Below are 18,738 nucleotides of genomic sequence, written 5' to 3'. Positions count from 1 at the left end.
TCTTTTGAGCAGTCTCTGAGAGGCAGCAGCATGTGCCACTAAGTTTTATCAGTAAGAACCAGTCTTTCAGTGGAGAGTAGAAGGCAAGTTAGATACTTGATAGTGAACAGAGGCTTCAGCCACAAGGTCTCAGTCCCTAGAGTTCAGTGAATAGGGGCTTGGCTAAACAGGCAAAGCTTTCATTCATCTCTGAGAGGCAGTGGCATGAGAGGCAGCAGAAGGGAGCAGAAAAGAGAGCAAAAGGTGAACTCTGTTTTTTGAAGGTTGTTCTTAAATCTTTAAATAGAAGTAACTGTGTGTGTTTCTTTGAAGGCTTGTGGTTGTCTTTTTCAGAAGGCATGTGTGGTTTTTTGAGGGTTTGAGAGGGCTTTTGTTAATGTGGGGGGTTTCTTTGTTTTTGACTGTGTACTTGCCTCCGGTTTCTGAGAGGAAGGGGCTCTCCTTGACCACGAGTGCCATCAGTTCCACAGTACCATCCAGTTATTTTAGGCAATCTACAGATGAAGTAGCAAACCATAAACTCTGAGAGGCAGCAAAAGGGAGCAGAAAAGAGAGCAAAGGGTTAGCTCTGTTTTTTGGGAGGTTGTCCTTAAATCAGTCATCACCAATCTTTCAGGAGAGAATAGAAGGTGAATTGGAGACCTGACTGAGAGCAGAGGCTTCTGCCACTAGGTCTCAGTCCCTAGAGCTCTGTGAGCAGGAGCTTGGATAGAAGGCAAGACTAACACTACTTTTGTGAAAGTGTTTAGTGGGAGACATTTTGAAAGGGAGGCCTATTTAAGACTACCATTTTAGACTACTAAATATGGATGGTCAGGGAATTGCTGAATTCACCTGGAGCAGCTGTGGTATGTTTGGGTTTTTGCTGGAAGATGGAGCAGCTACACCTGCAGCAAGTGCAAATTGGTTGCTCTCTTGGAAGAGAAGGTCCAGAACCTTGAGGGACAAGTATCTACTCTTCAGTTTGTTAAGAAGTTTGAGAAGTATTGTAGATAGAGTAGAGCAGACAGTACTGGGTAGAGAACACATTGGGGAGTTTTCTGAGGAGGAAGCAGCTCTCAAACACAGGAGGTGGGCATTTGGAGAAATGTGACACATAGAAGTAGAGGGTCCAGGGAGCATTCTGTACGTTTGAAACTACAGAATATCCTTTCCATGAGGAAAAGAAACAAACACATGAGCAACAGGGTCAGTCCTTGGAGAACGTGCAACTGACAGAAGGTTCTGCCCATGGAATAGTCACTGCACTGTGTGGTGGTGCTGAGGGAAAAAGAAGAAGTGGTTTGCAGGCTGGACAAAATGTCTCAAGAGGTGTGCTGTCTTCTGGGGCAAAAATTCATGATGTCATAGAGAGGCTGACAAGACTTGTAAAGCCCACTGATCATTATCTCTTCTTTTTGATCCACACAGGAACAAATGATACTGCAAGACGTAGCTTTTCAAACATAACAAGGAATTTTGAGGCTCTGGGAAAGAAGCTGAAGGATCGGTTGTCATTTAATTTCTACTCCCAGTTGAAGGACACAGCCCGGGGAGGGAAAGAAGAATAGTGGAGTTCAACAACTGGCTTCGCAGTTGGTGCCACCAGGAACTTTTTGGCTTCTTGGACCATGGCAGTTTCATGAAAATGGATTACTGGGAAGGGACGGGTTGTACCTCACAGCCATAGGTAGGAACATTTTTGCTAAGAAGCTCACAAACATGATCAGGAGGGTTTTAAACTCTGTTATGTTGGGCAGGCAGACAGTATTCAAGCAGGAAGGAGTTCATCAAATGTCAAAGATAATAATTTGAAGGATATAGAGAGAACTGAGTGAACAGTTCTAGAACCCGAAAGTGAAAAGGGAAAAAACCTTAAACAAGCAGTCAGGGGGACTGAACCATGGCCTTAGATGTCTCTACACGAATGCACAGAGCATGGGAAATAAACAAGATGAACTCTTAACACAGCAAAGTAAATATGATATAATAGGCATCACTGAAACCTGATGAAGTGATTCTCATGATTGGGATGTTACATTTGAGGGGTATAACCTATTTCAGAGAAATAGACTGATTAGGAAAGGGGGAGGGGTAATTTCTTACATCTTTCTTTACTCTAAGGACAGTCTACCATTAATAAGTACAAAAATAATAACTATGTTGCAACTGACCAGAAATGCATATGAAGCCAGATGAGAAAAAAGCTTCATTATAAGAGGACAAGGTGTCTGTCTGGGCATAGGCTGCATACAGAGACAGGTGTGAACATGAGCATTCCACATAATTTGAGGATTCGTCGATCACTTTACAGAATTGATTATCAGTCAACCAGCTGCAGAAGGAACAAAAAGATTAACAATGTTCATTCATCTACAGATCAGTGATTAATAATCATGATAAAACCACAGTCAATCATTAATACAAGTTTGGGCAGGTGAAGCAGTCTGGAAGGACAGACAATGACCAGAGATATGCAACTGTAAAAAAATGGATACTAAACTATTGATATTTTTGGACAATACTGTAAACCTCCCCTCCCCAAACAAATTCACCTTTGTTAGGAAATTAATACAAGTGAAATACTGTCAACAACACACATTAGAAACTCCATACAATGTCACACACATTGCAATGGAAATATTGTTTGAGGAGACGTGTGGGTGAAGGATATCATACAAGAAAAAGGATATCTGACTTCACCTAGTAAAAAACAGATTCTGATGCCAAATTTTTGCATTTGGCCTATATATTTGGGAAGACTTGAGAGACCTGAGAAAGGGGTTGAAAATATATTTCTCCGACTCTTCTGGATTAGAATCAAGGCCTAGTGGTTTGACTCGGGTTGATGACACCAGTCAGTTCAGCAAACTTTCGCTAGGAGCTAGCAAGGTCCAGTATGCCAATGCAGCTACTATACCAAGCCTCACTACTTTCAAGCTGGATATATAAAACAATGAATGAAGAAATATACCTTTCAGCAGCCTGATTCCAAAGAAGACACAAAGATTTATGAGGAACTATTCGGCTGTCTGGAGAATGAATGCGATAGGTAATATCATTGTTATCTTTCAGCAGAAGTGGACTCAAACCTTTCACAGTCAAGGATAAAATCTGAAATGGGCAAAAATATTTTTTTCTTTTTATTCACATACAAAATATGAGGTTGTCTCAATCAACCACTGGACTACTAGCACAGCACTATGATCCGAGGGTCTTAGACTGAAAAAGTCCCCAGCCTTGCTTCTTGGGATCCCTCTGAGGGTACTGGGGATTAAACTGAGACTCAAAGCAAAAGTAAATATCCCAATTTTCACTCAGCTCAGGGCACCAAGGAATTTGAATCCACAGTCCCATAGGCTTGAACTTACAGCTTAATGGGCAAGGGCCTGGCAAAAACATCAGGCTCAAGCCACTGAACCATGGCCATACACATTTTTAACCAGGCTTGTCCTCAAAGTACCGGTATGTATATATACACGTTCAAAATATTATTTGTATCAGTTTCTATTCACCAAGGTTCTGTTGTCAACTAATGGTATTAACTACTTTTATAACAAACAGCTTAGGGAAAGTTTTGAAATTACTCAACTGATCTGCATTAACAGGTATTATTCAAAGACCTATGACACAATCATATTGCAGAAAAAAATTAATTCTGCTCAAAGCTGCCATAGCCCTGATAATCAAAAGGCTGACCTGCTGTCCATAACTTTCCAGTTGTCTGGCCCAAGGTTTGCAAGATTCTCTGACAAAGCAGAGGCTGAAATATCTGAACAGTGAAACCCCTGTAAACCAAATGGCCCATGGTCCCTGATGCCCACCAGTAGGCTCTTTGATGCTAAGGTACTTTGAAAACCTAGGGCCAGGCAGCTGACTCATCTGCAAGAATACAGAAAAGTGGTGTCACAATAGGTTAGCCAATGACATCAAGAGAAACAATGCAAGCAGAGGGGGAGAAATGAGAAGTGATGAAGGGGGATGCATGTTCTGGGCTTAGTGAGCAGCCTGCTAACCAAGTTTATTCACAAACCATAAGGATATAGGTGGCATGCCCCCACAGAGGCTTTTGTTATTTCCCCATTAAGTTTCAGTTTCCCCATAGTTAGCATGGGTTTAGTTCATTGTTAAGTCTTCTAAGGGAGGGTATTTTAGTTAGACTCTGTCCCTTTAAGACATTTCCCAATAAGCAGTTTCCCTCTTTACCCAGTAATCCCCTGTTTTAGCTCTTGCCAGTCAGTCAGAGCAAGGTGCCAAGGGTAGCTGGGGACTGGAATATTCATGATGTATATGGTGGTCCATAGAACACAAGTTAAGGTTAACAGAAATTAGAACCAGACAAAGACTGAAAGATCTAAAAGGAAGCAAGACACAGTGGACTTTCTTGAAAGCAGCTAAGAGAAGACATAGTCTACAGCTTCAAATCTGCTCAAGACAAGCAAGTACTCTGATTTAGACAGACCAAGGGAGGAGTTAGGGTCTTAAGTAATAAACCTATTGTTGAATTGTTGAACCTGGCTTGTGTCTCCCCCACTCTGTCCTAGCCAAGTACAGGCCACCAAAAACAGATTAACTTGGGAGGCAGAACAATAGGCTTATCCTTCCTTAGCTAAATTTGCATATCTGATGTAGTGAGCTGCCAGATCTCACTGAAGCAGTCTCAAATACCCAAGAATAGGCTGTGAGTTTATCCTTCTGTTGACTAATATGGCTACACTTCTGGATCATATGTGTATTAAGAACATTTTTCAAATTATATGGCTTAGGCTTAATCTTAAAATAAGGAACCATTAGATCTGTAGCATGGAAGGTACACTATGGTCATGCACAATGCTTGGATGGGAAATTATTGGGGGCCACACGTAAGCAGCACTGAATTTTCTAGCCAAAATATAAAATACATCAAACCTATCAATAACAACGATTATGAAGTCATACCTTGTTTTTTAGGGCAGTCCCTTTATCACCGGTTATAAACCATTGCTGGCTGCTATACTCAGTGAACTGAATAAACCAACAGGTTTCATTTTTCAAATGAGATGAATCAGAAATCTCTAACAAACGTTCAGGTATTCTGATAAAGTCACCATCTTTCCCATAAAATATGTGCCCATTGATTTGCTGTGGATACCAGAAATGGGCCATGATAACAATGTAAGGGCAATGGTCAAGGATAGTTTTGCCTCTGTTAAAACAAAAGAGGAAAATTGTTTATAATTGCGTAAGAAAATGAGTGAAGCAAAAACTCATTTTCCCTGATGCCCTTATTGGGCTGTTTGCTTATTATTAGTAGCATTAATAATTAATATTATAAGCAGGGGAACTGTGATCAGGGATATTCCACATGTATGCATGCATGACCAGATCTCCCCATTGATGGTTCTACAGTGCCTCAGAGACTTGAGCAGGTCAACTTCTCAGTTTTCATCTGCTTCTCCTCGTTCAGTCTGGATTGAACTCCATATTAATGTATATATAAGAGCAACCAGAAAATATTGTGTATTTGATATCTTCTGAAATAGTCAACAACCTCAAGGGAGTTACAGGTGCAGTTCACTTTTTGTCTCTTGGGTATAAAGCCAATCTGGTACTGATTGATTTTCTATTTAATAAGAATACAGAATGGCAGGACTCAGGTATGGTTTTCTCTCCACCTTCTTTCCATGGAGCCCCTATTGCCTCCTTCCACGTGAGTGGCATATCACCATCTTCGAAACTGTATTAAATGGTCTTTCCAAAGGCTCTACCAAATATTATTTTGAGTTGTTCCACCAAACCTATCAGTTGTTCCACCAGGCTCATGGTTGAAGGCAGCTATGGTTTCCATCTATATGCCCCCCCCCCTTCCTCTCTCCCTTCTCCTCTTTTCCACCCTATTCTATTAATTTTGTCCCTTCCTTATGATTGGGCCCCATGTTGTGTTTTGGCACCATTATGTTTTACTAACTGGGGTTTAATGTATTTAGGTTTCATTACATAAACAAAATATTTCAGAGGACAGTCTGTGGTTTTCTGGGGGTGTTTTTTAATTGTCTGCAATCTCTGATGGTTATTTATTCTTCCATAAAGGTTTGGCCATCTGATGGATACATTTCAGTAGTCCTCATGTCAATCCAGTCTCCTCAAATGTTGAAAATTGTTATAATTCCATAGAATGTGGTTTTATCCAACCAGGATCTATACTGTTCCAGTGAATTATGGTGTATACCTAAAGTGAGCTTCATGGTTCATATCAACATTAGGAAATATTTCTAGCATATCCTCTATGTGAAAAGTGTCTTACCTTTCACCCAATGAGCCACACATTTCTCCAATAGGGAGAGAAAAGGCAAATTTCTCAGTAATATCAGCAAGGAAGCTGTATCCCCGGGTATCCTTGCGTTTGGGATTAATAAGGGCACAAAGGATATCATACAAAAGATTTCGGTTTGTATCAGTGAGTGGATGCTTCTCCACTTCAGACATTACCTTAAAGAACAAAAGTTGGTGAAATTATTCAGTGCAATGCAACTTAGTGGCAGAAATTATTTCAGATTATATATATATTAACAATACCAAACAGGTGTGATTCTGATCAGATTTTAATTATTATTTAAACGTACATCCCTGTTTCCTAGAGATGCACTATATGCACACAGAACTACAATATTTTCCACTAAATGTATATGTGAACCATTTCATTTACATTTTAATACCTGATAAACAACTGACCTGTCATCTTGATAACAGGTTCTCTTCCCTACAGGTTTACTTAGTATTTTGTGAAAGCATGTCACTGTAGTTTATCATTGTGAACTTTTACATTCCCCCAAAGAGTCACTGCATTCCCATCTTATCATTACAGTAGCAGCACTTAAGATATGTACCTTGTTGATTATGTATAACACAGCAGCAAGTTGCTCTTCTGTGCTTTCTAAGACTACTTTGATGTTTAACAACTGGAGGACTCTATTCAAAATGGTGTCATCAATTGGCTGGTAAAGCTGATCAGCAAGCCCCCAGACTGCTTGAGAGTTTGAATCGGACACAATAGTGATGTTGGCAATACCATAGATGTCATCAACTCTGGCACCTCCAGTAGGATTAAAAAGCACAACTTGGAAGCGTTTAGGAAATGGATTTAAGGATCCAGTCTCTGGAGTGAGCATTATATCAAGAATACTAGTTATCTGTCCAGGTTCAAAGACCACTGTTCCCTCAGATCTGGTAAAATCTTGTCCAGAAATGGCTGGTGTAAGGGATATACGACCAATAGCTTCAGGTCTTGTAAGTTCCTTGAAATCAAACAACAAACTCAAAGTAAGAATTCAGCAATTGCGCACAAAACTGATTTGTTTCAAAATATTACATTTATTTCAAAAATACGTTTATAAAGGTAAAAGTCACCCTTCTCATGTAGATAGACAGACAATACACACACGCACACGCACACGCACACCCCCCCCATAGATATGAACTTCTAGTTGGACATCTAAATATCAAGAAGAGACAGAATTGATAACTCAAAGTAATCTCTAGAATCATGAGAAATATATGCTTCTCTGTGAAGCTGATGTCTGAATGTGCCTTTCAAGGTTGTGTAGCCTGGTATTATGTGAACTTTAAATGACAGGAAGAGATGGCACCAAAACAGACTGGGGATTTGTGAGAGTAGAGAATATCACTTAGGGCAAACCAACAGCATGCCACCTGACCTGGGGAACAACAGCTCCCACTGTTATTAACACTGATTATGGATATGTTCACAGCATAACTAATAAGTAGTATAAGCACAACTGATCGAAGTCTGTCCAAAGAATTGCCTGTCCTTCAGTAAATGAACCAGTATGATTACTTACATGAATTGACATGCTGGAGAATAAAGTTACTGGAAAAATATCTCAATGGCTTACCAGAACCAGTAAAAATAAAAGGAAAAGAGAATGATTAAAAAAAAACTCTAACCTAAAAATATTTTCAGGAAACGGAAATATATACATTCTTGGAATGGGATAAGGATCTCAAAGTGGTTTTTTTTTTAAAAAAATTTCCTGCCTCCTAGACTTCCTTTTTGTAAGCTCCTTCATGCTTTGGCACTCTGCCATGCATGCTTAAAACCACAGAATCTAATAGGCAAAATATATGGGTCAAATCAGTCAAGAGATTACTTACTTGCAGTCCTTATGGTTCCACATTTATGTCACAGCTTCATGATTGTGACAGTTCCTTTTTCTCTAATAAGATTGCAAAAACCTTTTGCTATAATGTCTGATAAATCCATGCACAAGATGAGAACTTAAGATCCCTGATGAATCATATCAGTGGTTTGTGTTGACCACTGGGAAGGGGGGCTTAGGTAACTAAAGTGCAGGGAAGACTGCTGTTTGGATGCTGTATTGCACTGCAAATGCCTCCACATTCTCAGCAGCAAGAATTACACACAAATCTCAGTGTGGAAGAAGTCATAGTGTCTTTCCATAGGCGTAGCTGCCACAGGGACATCCAGGGACAAACACCCCAGGAGCCCCCGTAGAAGTCACATGGGGCCCCCCAGAAAAATCACACCCCACACTTCTGGAAAGGAGAAAGGGCGTGGCTGGGCCTCTGTGTGCTGTGCATGCACCGCCTGGGCCAAGACCTGCCTGGTTAGCATGTGCACATTGCACCAAGGCTCAGCCATGCCCCTCCTCCTTCCCAGAAGTGGCTGGGCCTCGCCCCTCTGCACCACCCCACAGACGCCCCCCTTACTTACCTGAGTTAAGCTGGCTGCTTTTTGCAGCCTGGTGGGAAAAGCAGCCTGGTGGGAACTACACTTCCCAGGAGACCTTGCAAGTGAGTTGGGGGAGTCTCCATGGTGGGGGGGAAAGGGCCTGGGCACCATTTTGCCCCGGGTGCCATTCCCCTCCCCCTACTCAACTGTGTCCTTGAGTCCTATTCCAGCAGTAATTGAGAAGCATACCATAAATACCTAGGAGACGTCCGGAAAAAGTAGCATAGTTGCATTTGTTCACTGCTTTAGTTGGGTTGTCAACAATGTTGATAAACCATGCCCAAGTATGGCACACTTTAGTCTGGATTATATTTATTTATCAGTAAATTCCAAGTATGGTTTCTTTACTAAGGTTCTCACAAAGACATCTTCAGTGTCACAATGACAATGCATACCCTTCATTGAGATATTAACTTCAGTCTTGTCTGCCTATTCTAACAAGCCAGGAAGACAGATATGTGTGTCACATACCCCTAAGGTACTTATCACTTCTCTAAGAATTTTGTCGACGTCCTCATGTTGCTCAAACTGAAAGATATCCCCCCCAGAGACACACTACTGAATGGAATCAAAGACATATCCAGAACTCTGCTCCTTAAATTTATTTGGAGCTGTATCAGGTATAGATAATTTTATCTGAAAAGTGAACTGGGCACAGCATGGCACTGAGTGTTCCTCTCATTCTTCCAGGAGTGAGAATGTGAAAGACCTTTCATAACCAGGTTAACTTCACAGAAATTCAATGACGATGGGAAAGTTTGATAATTGTGCCACAGTCACCATGGCTGAACAGGCTCCAAAGCAAGCTCTAGCCTACATTTGGGGTGGATTTGTCTTGAGTTTCTTCCATCAGTACTCAAACAATCATCCTTGCTGAGGTAAGTTAGTCTAAGAACTAGTCACTGACCCAAGGTCAGCTGAGCTTCATTGCTGAATGGAGATTTGAAGCCAGGTCTCCCGAAGCCTATCAACCACACACTAAGAAAGCCGTTGTTTGTTACAAATATAACCCATGGTCCTGTAATTCATCAGTTCCACCTGTATCAATTTCAGAAAGTTCTGAAATTAGTTCTAAGTATTTCTGTGGGTGAAAAGGGGGGCAACCTTGCATTTGGCAAAATCTGACAGTCAGCTGGTACTGTCTAAAATTACATTTTAATAATTTTAGAGGTCAGATATCAGTTCCTCTGCTAGGGTGGGTGGGCCATGTCCAGATGATGGGCCCCTCCCCTCCCTTGCATGCCACCAATCCCTCCCCCCTCCCCTAACCCTTCCGCACAGGCAGAATGAACTTTCAATCCACTTTCAATGCACTTTGCAGCTAGATTTTACTGTGCAGTAATGGAAACTCTTAATTCTATTCACATTTACAGTTATAGTATACACTATTAGCATTTTATGAGAAAAGTAAACATTTACTAACTTGTTCCTTATAAAAGAATGAAAGAAATGATGGTACATGTATTTATGTAGCAGTCCTACCTGAGTTCTGTAGCCAACAGAGATGGTAAGGGCTGTGCTAGAATCTCTAGCCACCTGGAGACTAATTGAAGTGGTTTTCTTATGGGCCACAGCCAGACGAGACCCCACAGCAAAGTATATCAGGCCACGAGGAGAGTCACTTTCTGGTACGATGATGTAAGCAAATCGAGCACTATTGTTTAATGCTGCTCCTGCACTCACATCGTAAAGTTCCACAAAAAAAGAAGTCTCAAATTCAGGCACCTGACAATCAAAAAAAAATATTCAAAGCTCTGTACCCATTGTAACAAAAGGAATATATTAATAAAGAGGGAGTTTTTTTTCTCTATTAAGAGTTATTTTTGTGCCATGTGCTTCTCATATCAAGGGATCAGCTCCACTAGGACTCTTGTAACCAAAGATCCTTGAATATGCAGTGAAGAAATGTTAGTCATCCTGGGTATAGCAGCTCTCTGCAATCTCTATTGCTGTTCCCACAATCACCAGGTCTTCCCTTGTCTAAGGCATTCAGATTAAGACATCTGGCATCTTTACAGCTGTCATTCTAAGGCAGAAATAGCATGCCATGCAAATAATCTCTTAGTAACAATTTCAACAAACTCTATATGCTCTTTCATCTTTTTCTTCAAAAGGAAAAGATTAATTCCTTAAAGGTTTTAAGTGTGCACACAAAAAGGAAACAAACGACAATTATCGTTTTTAATTATCAAACAAGTCCCAAGTTTCAAGACACTTGTGCATGAAGATGCCTCATTCAAAAGATTGTTCTGGTGAAAGCGACTTTCCACTAGTTGTATTAATGTTTAAAGAATCTTTCTTTGACAATATCTCAATACTCTTCAAATGTTAAAATTGTAGGTAAGTTCATAATATATTTGATAAATCATCCCCTCTTGCAATACATCATTCAATTATTAAAGAAAATGTTACAAAAACAGGTTCTCTGAAATTTTGCAAGGTTTCAGTAAAATCATATACATTTGAGAAACATTTTAAATTAATAATTTCACTGGAAATCTCAATCTTCATTACATATTATATAAGAATGACAGAAGTAGCCAGCAAGAAAAACCTCATACACATAATGCAACCATACAATAGGCACCTTTATTAATCCATAAGGAACATAGATGGTTGAATGGACAGACACAATCAGCTGAACTGTAAAATGATTCATTCCATTTTATATACCAAGAAGACAGAAGGAATCCATCTTGACTACTGATAGTAGCTCTGAGCAAATGGTCCTTAGGTGTTAGATCCCCGGATCCTTGCTCCAAAAACAGACTCTGATATATTACTCAGCAGCCTTTATTGTAGAGGTAGATGGGGTACAGCTTGATACAGCCAGGTCTGTCAAACCTGGCAAAGTTAGCCCCATCCCTTCGGTCCTCCCTCCCAAATTCCCACAGAAAACATCCGGTGGCTGGCTTACAATTTGCCCAGCACCAAGCTAGGGATGATCCCTGAATACTGAAACCAAGGTAATAAATGACTTCTAAACACTTGAAACTTAAAAATTCAACATCTTATCTCTCATTACTTTCCACATGGATCTGTAAGAGCTAGGGATTAGACTATTTGCATTTTATTCATTTTTTATACTTGCTTCATGTTATGTTTACAGTAGCAGTGTATACTATTTATTTTCCTGTTAAACTTTTTTTTTCATTTTTAATATGGTCAGTTTGATCTTTATAATCCACCTCAAGCCCCTGTTTAGTTCTCGTGAACCAGGGGCAGAAAGGGGAATAGGCAATGGTTAAACATTACTCCTGCAGGGTGCTCAACTAAGTGTGTGGATTTGTTTGATAAAGTGAAGGAGACACAAACATGGTACTAAGTCTTTAAGCAGCAAACAGAAGAGGGGGGGAAACTCCTAAAAATTAGTTTGATTATGGTGAGGAGAGAAAGAATGGGATGGCTGAATAACATTTGCATTCCTGCACTGGGCAGAAATTAGTGCTTGCAAGACACAGTAATATTAAAGTTTACTTGGACATTTGCTACTTAAGGCCTCTTCCTATGTAAGAAGGTTGATGCCGCTTCGGAGTCAATGAAATTATTGAGGTACGGTACAGCCAGAAAAGAATCCTATGTAAGAAGGTTGATGCCGCTTCGGAGTCAATGAAATTATTGAGGTACGGTACAGCCAGAAAAGAATCAACTATTCCTCTAGCACACTGACAACAATATCCCATAGTTCCTCTCTGTGATTTGTCTTTAATCACATCTACATCAGGACTGGAAGCGCAATGCTGTAGGGCAGGTAGTTTCAGCACACCCAAGGATGCTGCAGCCACACCACCTCCTAAGAGACTTGTCGCACCACGGCCAGGAAGCCAAAAGTGATGCTGCCTCTTTCCCAATGCAAGTGGCTTGTGGAGCACAATGGACTCTGCCACTGATTTTGCTGGTGTAACTGTGAGCCAGCAAATGAGGGCCTGAATGGGCTCAAGAAGCAGTCTAAAGACAGCTCTGCCCCAAGGAATGCCCCCTTTGATGCTGAGGCATCAGAGCTGCACTGGGGCCACAGCTACAATGGTGCCCAGGTGTCACAGTGCTGCACAACTCCCCAGTACCAGTGTAAGTACCTCTGCATTGGCATAAATGGCCCTTTTGATGGCGTTAGTGGTATTTTTGCTGGCAACAAGGTCATAATGTCTTCTCTGTGCCCCCCTCCCCCTCGTCAGGATTGCATTGAAAGAGGCAGAAACAAACAAGGGAGGTGGAAGGGTCAATGGCCCATGGGTGAATAGGTCCTCCTGCAGGGTTCTTCTTGTTAACAGGAGTTACAAGAGTGCCTGATGTGGATCCAAGCAGAGGTACAAAAAGATGCAAATACTACCATCCCATCAGGTGTATATCCCCACATAAGCTGCTATTTGCCCAACAGGAGGAAATTGCAGATCCTGGAAGCAATCTGTCTTTGGAAACTAGCATGGATGGAAAGGCTTAACCATCCACTCCCTATTCAAATTAGGAGCCCTGCAGTTCATACTAATATTTTTTAAAGGTGCAGGAAACTTTAAATAGATCATCTTCTGTCAGTTTGTCCCATAACAGGTATAAACATTTTTGGTTTCTTGAAGAGTCAACTATGACTAATTATATTAAATACTTACATTGTCAGGCTTTATCTCAATAGAGATGATGCATTTTGTTTCACGGGCATAACAGATAGTAACTCCTAAGACAGTTACCAGTTCATTTGCTAAATTCACACCATCCTTTTGCAGGATAACTGATGTTTTGTTAAAAGTCACATGCCACAAGATTTTCACATCTTCAAAAGCTCTATTAACAAGGAAAATGATATAAATGCAGGGGCAGAGGTAAGCATTCTTTTAGGAAAGCTTAAAATCTTCACACATTTGTTTTTGTGCATTTTAAAATGGCATTCCATTGCAAAACAGTGCAATAAATACAAGGAAAGAAATATGTTTTTGCAGCATAATATTTCATGATACTGCTTTGACATGCTGTACAGATAAACTAACTAAATTCACGGTCAAAGTGCAAGTGACAGAGGCCACAGTTCCATCCTGTGACCACCAACAGAATTTTAAGCATTTGTACTTTTTTTCAAAATTGACACAAGACCCTGAACCTGATCAGGTGTAAAGCATAGTGGCCCAGGAGTGTTTTTCTCCCATTTTTTTTCAGGTGTAGAAACAAGTGTGTGGGTGTGCATTTGCACCATGCTGCATGCCTGATATGGATTGGGGCCTCACATCAATAACTATGAACTCTTTTTAAATGGTCTAGGTGGCCACAAGATAGACCTATGGTCTTGTTTGCTTGTAGTTTGGCCCTTAGTCTGTAGGCATCAATCCAACCTTCAGTGCATGACCATGTTATGTTTCAAACCTGAAGACTTACATGGGGGTATTCCAACTCTGTTTCCATGAGAATGAAAAAATGCTTTGAACAAGTCAAAGAGCTGATAGCACTCACAGTCATTTGAGGTTTGAGCAGTATAATAGCACAGAGCTAGACCATGCAGGTACAAGATATTCCACAATCTTTATGCCCGCAAAAGTCCCATGAAAATGCAGTGAGTATACTACACTGGTCAACCCTAGCAATCAGTGTATATAGTCCACCCACCTTCTCCTTGATAAATACAAAAAGAAACACATACTGTGTTTAGAATAGAGTACTTGACATATTGAAACCTAAGGACCTAAACTCCAAGTATATTTTAATGAAAGGTTGCTTCATTTACCATCCTAACAGGCGTTACATCTTCTAAGTTCACTGACTTAAATGGACATAGAAGGATGTAATTCTACTAAGGATAGCACTGTTAATCCCTTAAATATGTGGCCAATACAATACCTTTGGTTTCCCCAACATAAAAGATGAGGTACCCATTCACAGATGAATGAAGGAAAGGTGAGTATTACTAAGAACATGTGAATTCTGAAGCTAACATCTCCAGCCTTAACCAACTGACCACTGCAGCTTAGTAGAATAAGCAATAAATTACACATGTGCATACAGCAAGGAAATTAATTTCACATCTCAGCTATTATGTATATGAGTTAGGATGACGGAGTGTTTAATTCTTTCATTCTTGTTCAGTTCTGGCAGACTGACTGACTTGCTTAAATCACATTCTCAATTTATGAGGCAAGTTTGCCAAATTGCACTGAGCTATTAGAGCATCTGAAAGTCAAAGATTTATTATAAAATTCCATGATAACCTCTTCTGCTAATAGCAGCATCGTTGATCTCAACACAGCACATTATAGCATGTGGAGATGAATCTTCGTCAAGTACAAGGCCACTTTGTGACTCTCCAATGAATCCAAGAATGCCATTCTGAAGATCATTTCCTGAATTAGAAGCAAATCACACAAAATCATTAGGAAGACTGTCAACTGATTAATTTTGGTACATATGAACTCCATAACACCTTAGTATGAAGATGGAAAGTGCTATCAAGTTATAGTCAACTCATGGCAATCCTATAGAGTTTTCAAGGCGGGAGATAGTTTCCCATTGGTTTCCTTTCATGGTGACCCTGGACTTGGTGGACTCCCATCCAAGCACTAACCAGAGCCAATCCTGGTTTGCTGAGATGATCTAACATGATTGGGCCAGCTCAGGACAAATTATATTTTTGTATAATTATACGTTGTAATAAAAGGAAACAAAAAAAACACATTATGAAGGAAATAATGTTTCCCTATTAATGTCCTGTCATTCCTTTCCTAAAGAATTTATGTTAAAAAATGAAATATTTACACAAACTTTAAGAGAAGTGGATATGGATAAACCAGTGTTTAGCTGAACAAAACCGGTACTCTAGACATCTCTCCCATTTGAACTGAAATCGCTAAGAGACAAAATGAATTTCTGATTTAAGTGAAATCAGAACCAAATATTCTTGTTTTTGTCAATCTCATAAATTAAATAGGTACAATAAATCAGACTGAAACAAATTACATTGAATCAGTTATTTAAAAGCCACTATATGCATCTACATCATATGCCATTAAGTGCCAGTAATTTGGGACACTGTCTGTATAACTTTAGGACACTTTGTCCATACAGTGCTGGCAAGTCATAGCGGACTTATGGCAACCCCAGCAAGGGACTTTCAAGGCAAGTGAAAAGCAGAGGTAATACAGAACTGTTCTTGTAAAGAACTGAGGATTAGCTATTAAAAGTCAGAGTAGTTAGAAAAAAGAATGTTCAGAGAAAATAAAAACATTTCCAAACTTAGTTGCTTAGCTGACTCAACAGTTTTACATGTTGCAGGACCTAAAACTAGATGTTGGGCTGAAGTGGTACTTCGCTCCAGGTAACTGTTTAAAAGTTTGCCACTTTGGAAGGTTAATGTTTAATTTGTACTCTGTAAATGCTCAGAGAGTAAACAAACAATGCCATTAAAGGATCAGAGAACACAAAGGATCAGAGAACAAGTTTTTCCTTTTATATCCCAGACTACAAAGACAGTGGGATGTCAATTAATGTACTGATGGATTCAGCCAGAAAAAAAAACATTTTTGGGAGGGGGTACGCTCAGGGAAGCACCACATATTGAGTGAAGGGGCAGGGACCTTCTGAAATTCAACTGATAATTTTCCATTCGGTAAAAGAGAGCGGGTGTCACAGCCTATCCTTTTGTGAGGTATCAGAGAACACAGTGTGATGAGAGCTTCTGGAATTCTTTTGGGAGTTGAGGTGAGACCTCAAGCCAGGAGGCCTGCAAGATGGCAGAGAAAAATAAAGACAAAAACACAGGCTGAATAAGGAACCTTAAGTTTATCCTGCCAACTTCATAATTCGCTACCTTCCTTTATTTGCTCCTGTTCTTTCAGCAAGGTCTTGAACAATATAATTCCCCACAAAGGAAATTAAGTTTTAGGCCTAGGGTAAGAGGATGTTTTTTCCCACTTGTTCAGAGGCCATCAGGCAATTATTGCTAAACTATATCCCTTAATTAATGACTGACTACACAAGTTACATAGTTACTTTTTGTGAAACTGGCATTACATTTTGTGAAACTGGAGGTTTCTGCCTCCATACAAAAACATTATTTTGTCCAAACTTATAAACCAACAAAGAGAAGGCAGGGAGATTCTTATTTGAATCCGAATGAGTCAAACAAGTGTGTTTTCCAAGGCTTTTGCCTACATCCATGAGGGCTTGGAGTAGAAGAGCACTGCTTAATTTGAAGAAAAGTCTTTTAAGACACAAAAATGACCTCAGGTATAACCATAGGCACATGTTTTCTCCAGGCATTCTTGAGAAGGCTAAACCTAATTTTGTTCATTAAAGTTGAAAAACTGTGAAATTATTCTATTTCTCCTCATAAAATCAGTTTGATCTGTAAATCTAGTCCAGTAGTGTACACGGTTGTCTGGGTCCACTAAGATCATGAAAGAGCCTGGCGGACTGTAATTTACTGTATGAGTTGATTTCAACAATGCTATGTACAATGACAGTGAACCCCCTTCCCTGATAGCATTCAATTATTTACTGAATGAATGAAAATAATAATTACCTTTGATAATTATGGTTGCAAAACCTGCAAACCCATATTCATTGCCTTCCATAATCAGAGCTCCACCTTCAGGGTCCAAGAGGACAACATAAAAGACCTCCTGTCCTTCAGGCTCATCATCATCAAGAATTGTGACGGACACTTGCCTTTCTTTTTCCCCATCCAGCAACATCACAGACAAAGCCAGCTCTTCAAAATCCATCTCTTCCACTGCCCAGGTCAAGTTGGAAACCCAAGAAATACTCTCAAAAGGGAACGTACCTATCCCACTTAGAGCATTCATTCCACCAAATGTTTTAATAGTTACTGAGACATTGCCCACAAACCCCTGAGTCCTTTTGATTTGAATCGGAACTGTATTTGGGAAACTATGATTGGAATCTTCTTCAGTGTAAATAATTGCGGGCCCAATGCTCAAGATTCCATGATGGATATCATTGGCCAATAGGATAATTGATGCAATACTAAGTTCTGGATTCAGACGTGGATTATACATCAAGTCAAATTCCTGAGGAGCTAAAAGTTCTACAGATGTCAAGTTCACAAAAAATATTTCATCTCCTTCTGATATGCTGTCATCAATTATAAAGATATCAAACACAGCCTCAGTTTGAAAGATTCCAAAAACAAGCTCTTTATTATGAACAGGTTCAAAGTCTTCTAGTGGTTTGGCACTTCCTGCAAGTGTCTGATACAACAATTTGGTGAAGTTGCTTTGGTAACCAAATAGTCTTTGTACACATAATCTGATCACTTGAACATCTTCCTGCACTGAAATATGCCTTGAATTAGGAGCAAATTGGAAGATTCCCATTGGCTCAATTTCGGCAATGGTGAAGCCTGATCTACAATGAAACAAACATATGCAAGTTGAATTGGAAATAACATGCATCTGTGGGAAAAAGTTACCAGAGACAATGAGAAAGAAAGAAAGAGAGAGAGAGAGAGAGAGAGAGAGAGAGAGAGAGAGAGACTGGTACAACACAAGGGAAGATAGTTTTATCTACTACCCCTTTTACTTCTCTAGAAATAATCTTTCTTCAGCCACATAGAAGAGTTTTGCCTTCTGCAAAAGCTGAAGCCAAATAAAGTCTGGTGTGCAAAATTAAAAATTTATACCTTGAAATCATCTTAGCCTTTCAAGTTGAGAAAGAAGCCTTCAGTTTTACTGAATCATTGTTTCATAAAGCATATGTGTGTGTGTCTAAGACACAGACAGGGATCCCAACCATGCACCAGGACTTCTAATGATGGAGCTTCATTTCCCCTACCATGGTAGCCTGAAATGCTCTGTAAAATCTTGGGGGGGCGGGGGGCGGGGGGGGGTGTCTCATGTTTTCCTGCTCCAACATCATTTCAGATGGCAGTTTGGACTTCTGTGGGATAGTGGCAATCAGAAAATCATATTCTGTGATTGTGCCTTTGTATGATTCTTTGTGTGAGTTGAGCCTGCAGAGAAATTTTGGCCCCTTCCACACATGCAGAATAATGCACTTTCAATCCACTTTCA

General features: G+C 40.0%; 1 protein-coding gene across 1 annotated transcript in view; it reads right to left on the bottom strand.

The window, feature by feature from the left end:
- The window catches only part of ADGRV1 (adhesion G protein-coupled receptor V1), a 301,407-nt gene that overhangs the window by 131,983 nt on the left and 150,686 nt on the right, over positions 1-18,738 (bottom strand). The window contains exons 74-82 of the mRNA XM_048504356.1: positions 17,229-18,073; positions 14,961-15,051; positions 13,336-13,507; positions 10,211-10,453; positions 6,846-7,253; positions 6,263-6,447; positions 4,918-5,164; positions 2,954-3,093; positions 2,154-2,314 (exon numbers count right to left, since the gene is read on the bottom strand). Of these exons, the coding sequence (XP_048360313.1) occupies positions 2,154-2,314; positions 2,954-3,093; positions 4,918-5,164; positions 6,263-6,447; positions 6,846-7,253; positions 10,211-10,453; positions 13,336-13,507; positions 14,961-15,051; positions 17,229-18,073 (2,492 nt within the window). The remainder of the gene's footprint in view (positions 1-2,153; positions 2,315-2,953; positions 3,094-4,917; positions 5,165-6,262; positions 6,448-6,845; positions 7,254-10,210; positions 10,454-13,335; positions 13,508-14,960; positions 15,052-17,228; positions 18,074-18,738) is intronic.

Source organism: Sphaerodactylus townsendi, linkage group LG07, assembly GCF_021028975.2.
Source record: "Sphaerodactylus townsendi isolate TG3544 linkage group LG07, MPM_Stown_v2.3, whole genome shotgun sequence".
Taxonomy (NCBI): domain Eukaryota; kingdom Metazoa; phylum Chordata; class Lepidosauria; order Squamata; family Sphaerodactylidae; genus Sphaerodactylus; species Sphaerodactylus townsendi.
This window is presented reverse-complemented; position numbering and strand designations above follow the sequence as displayed.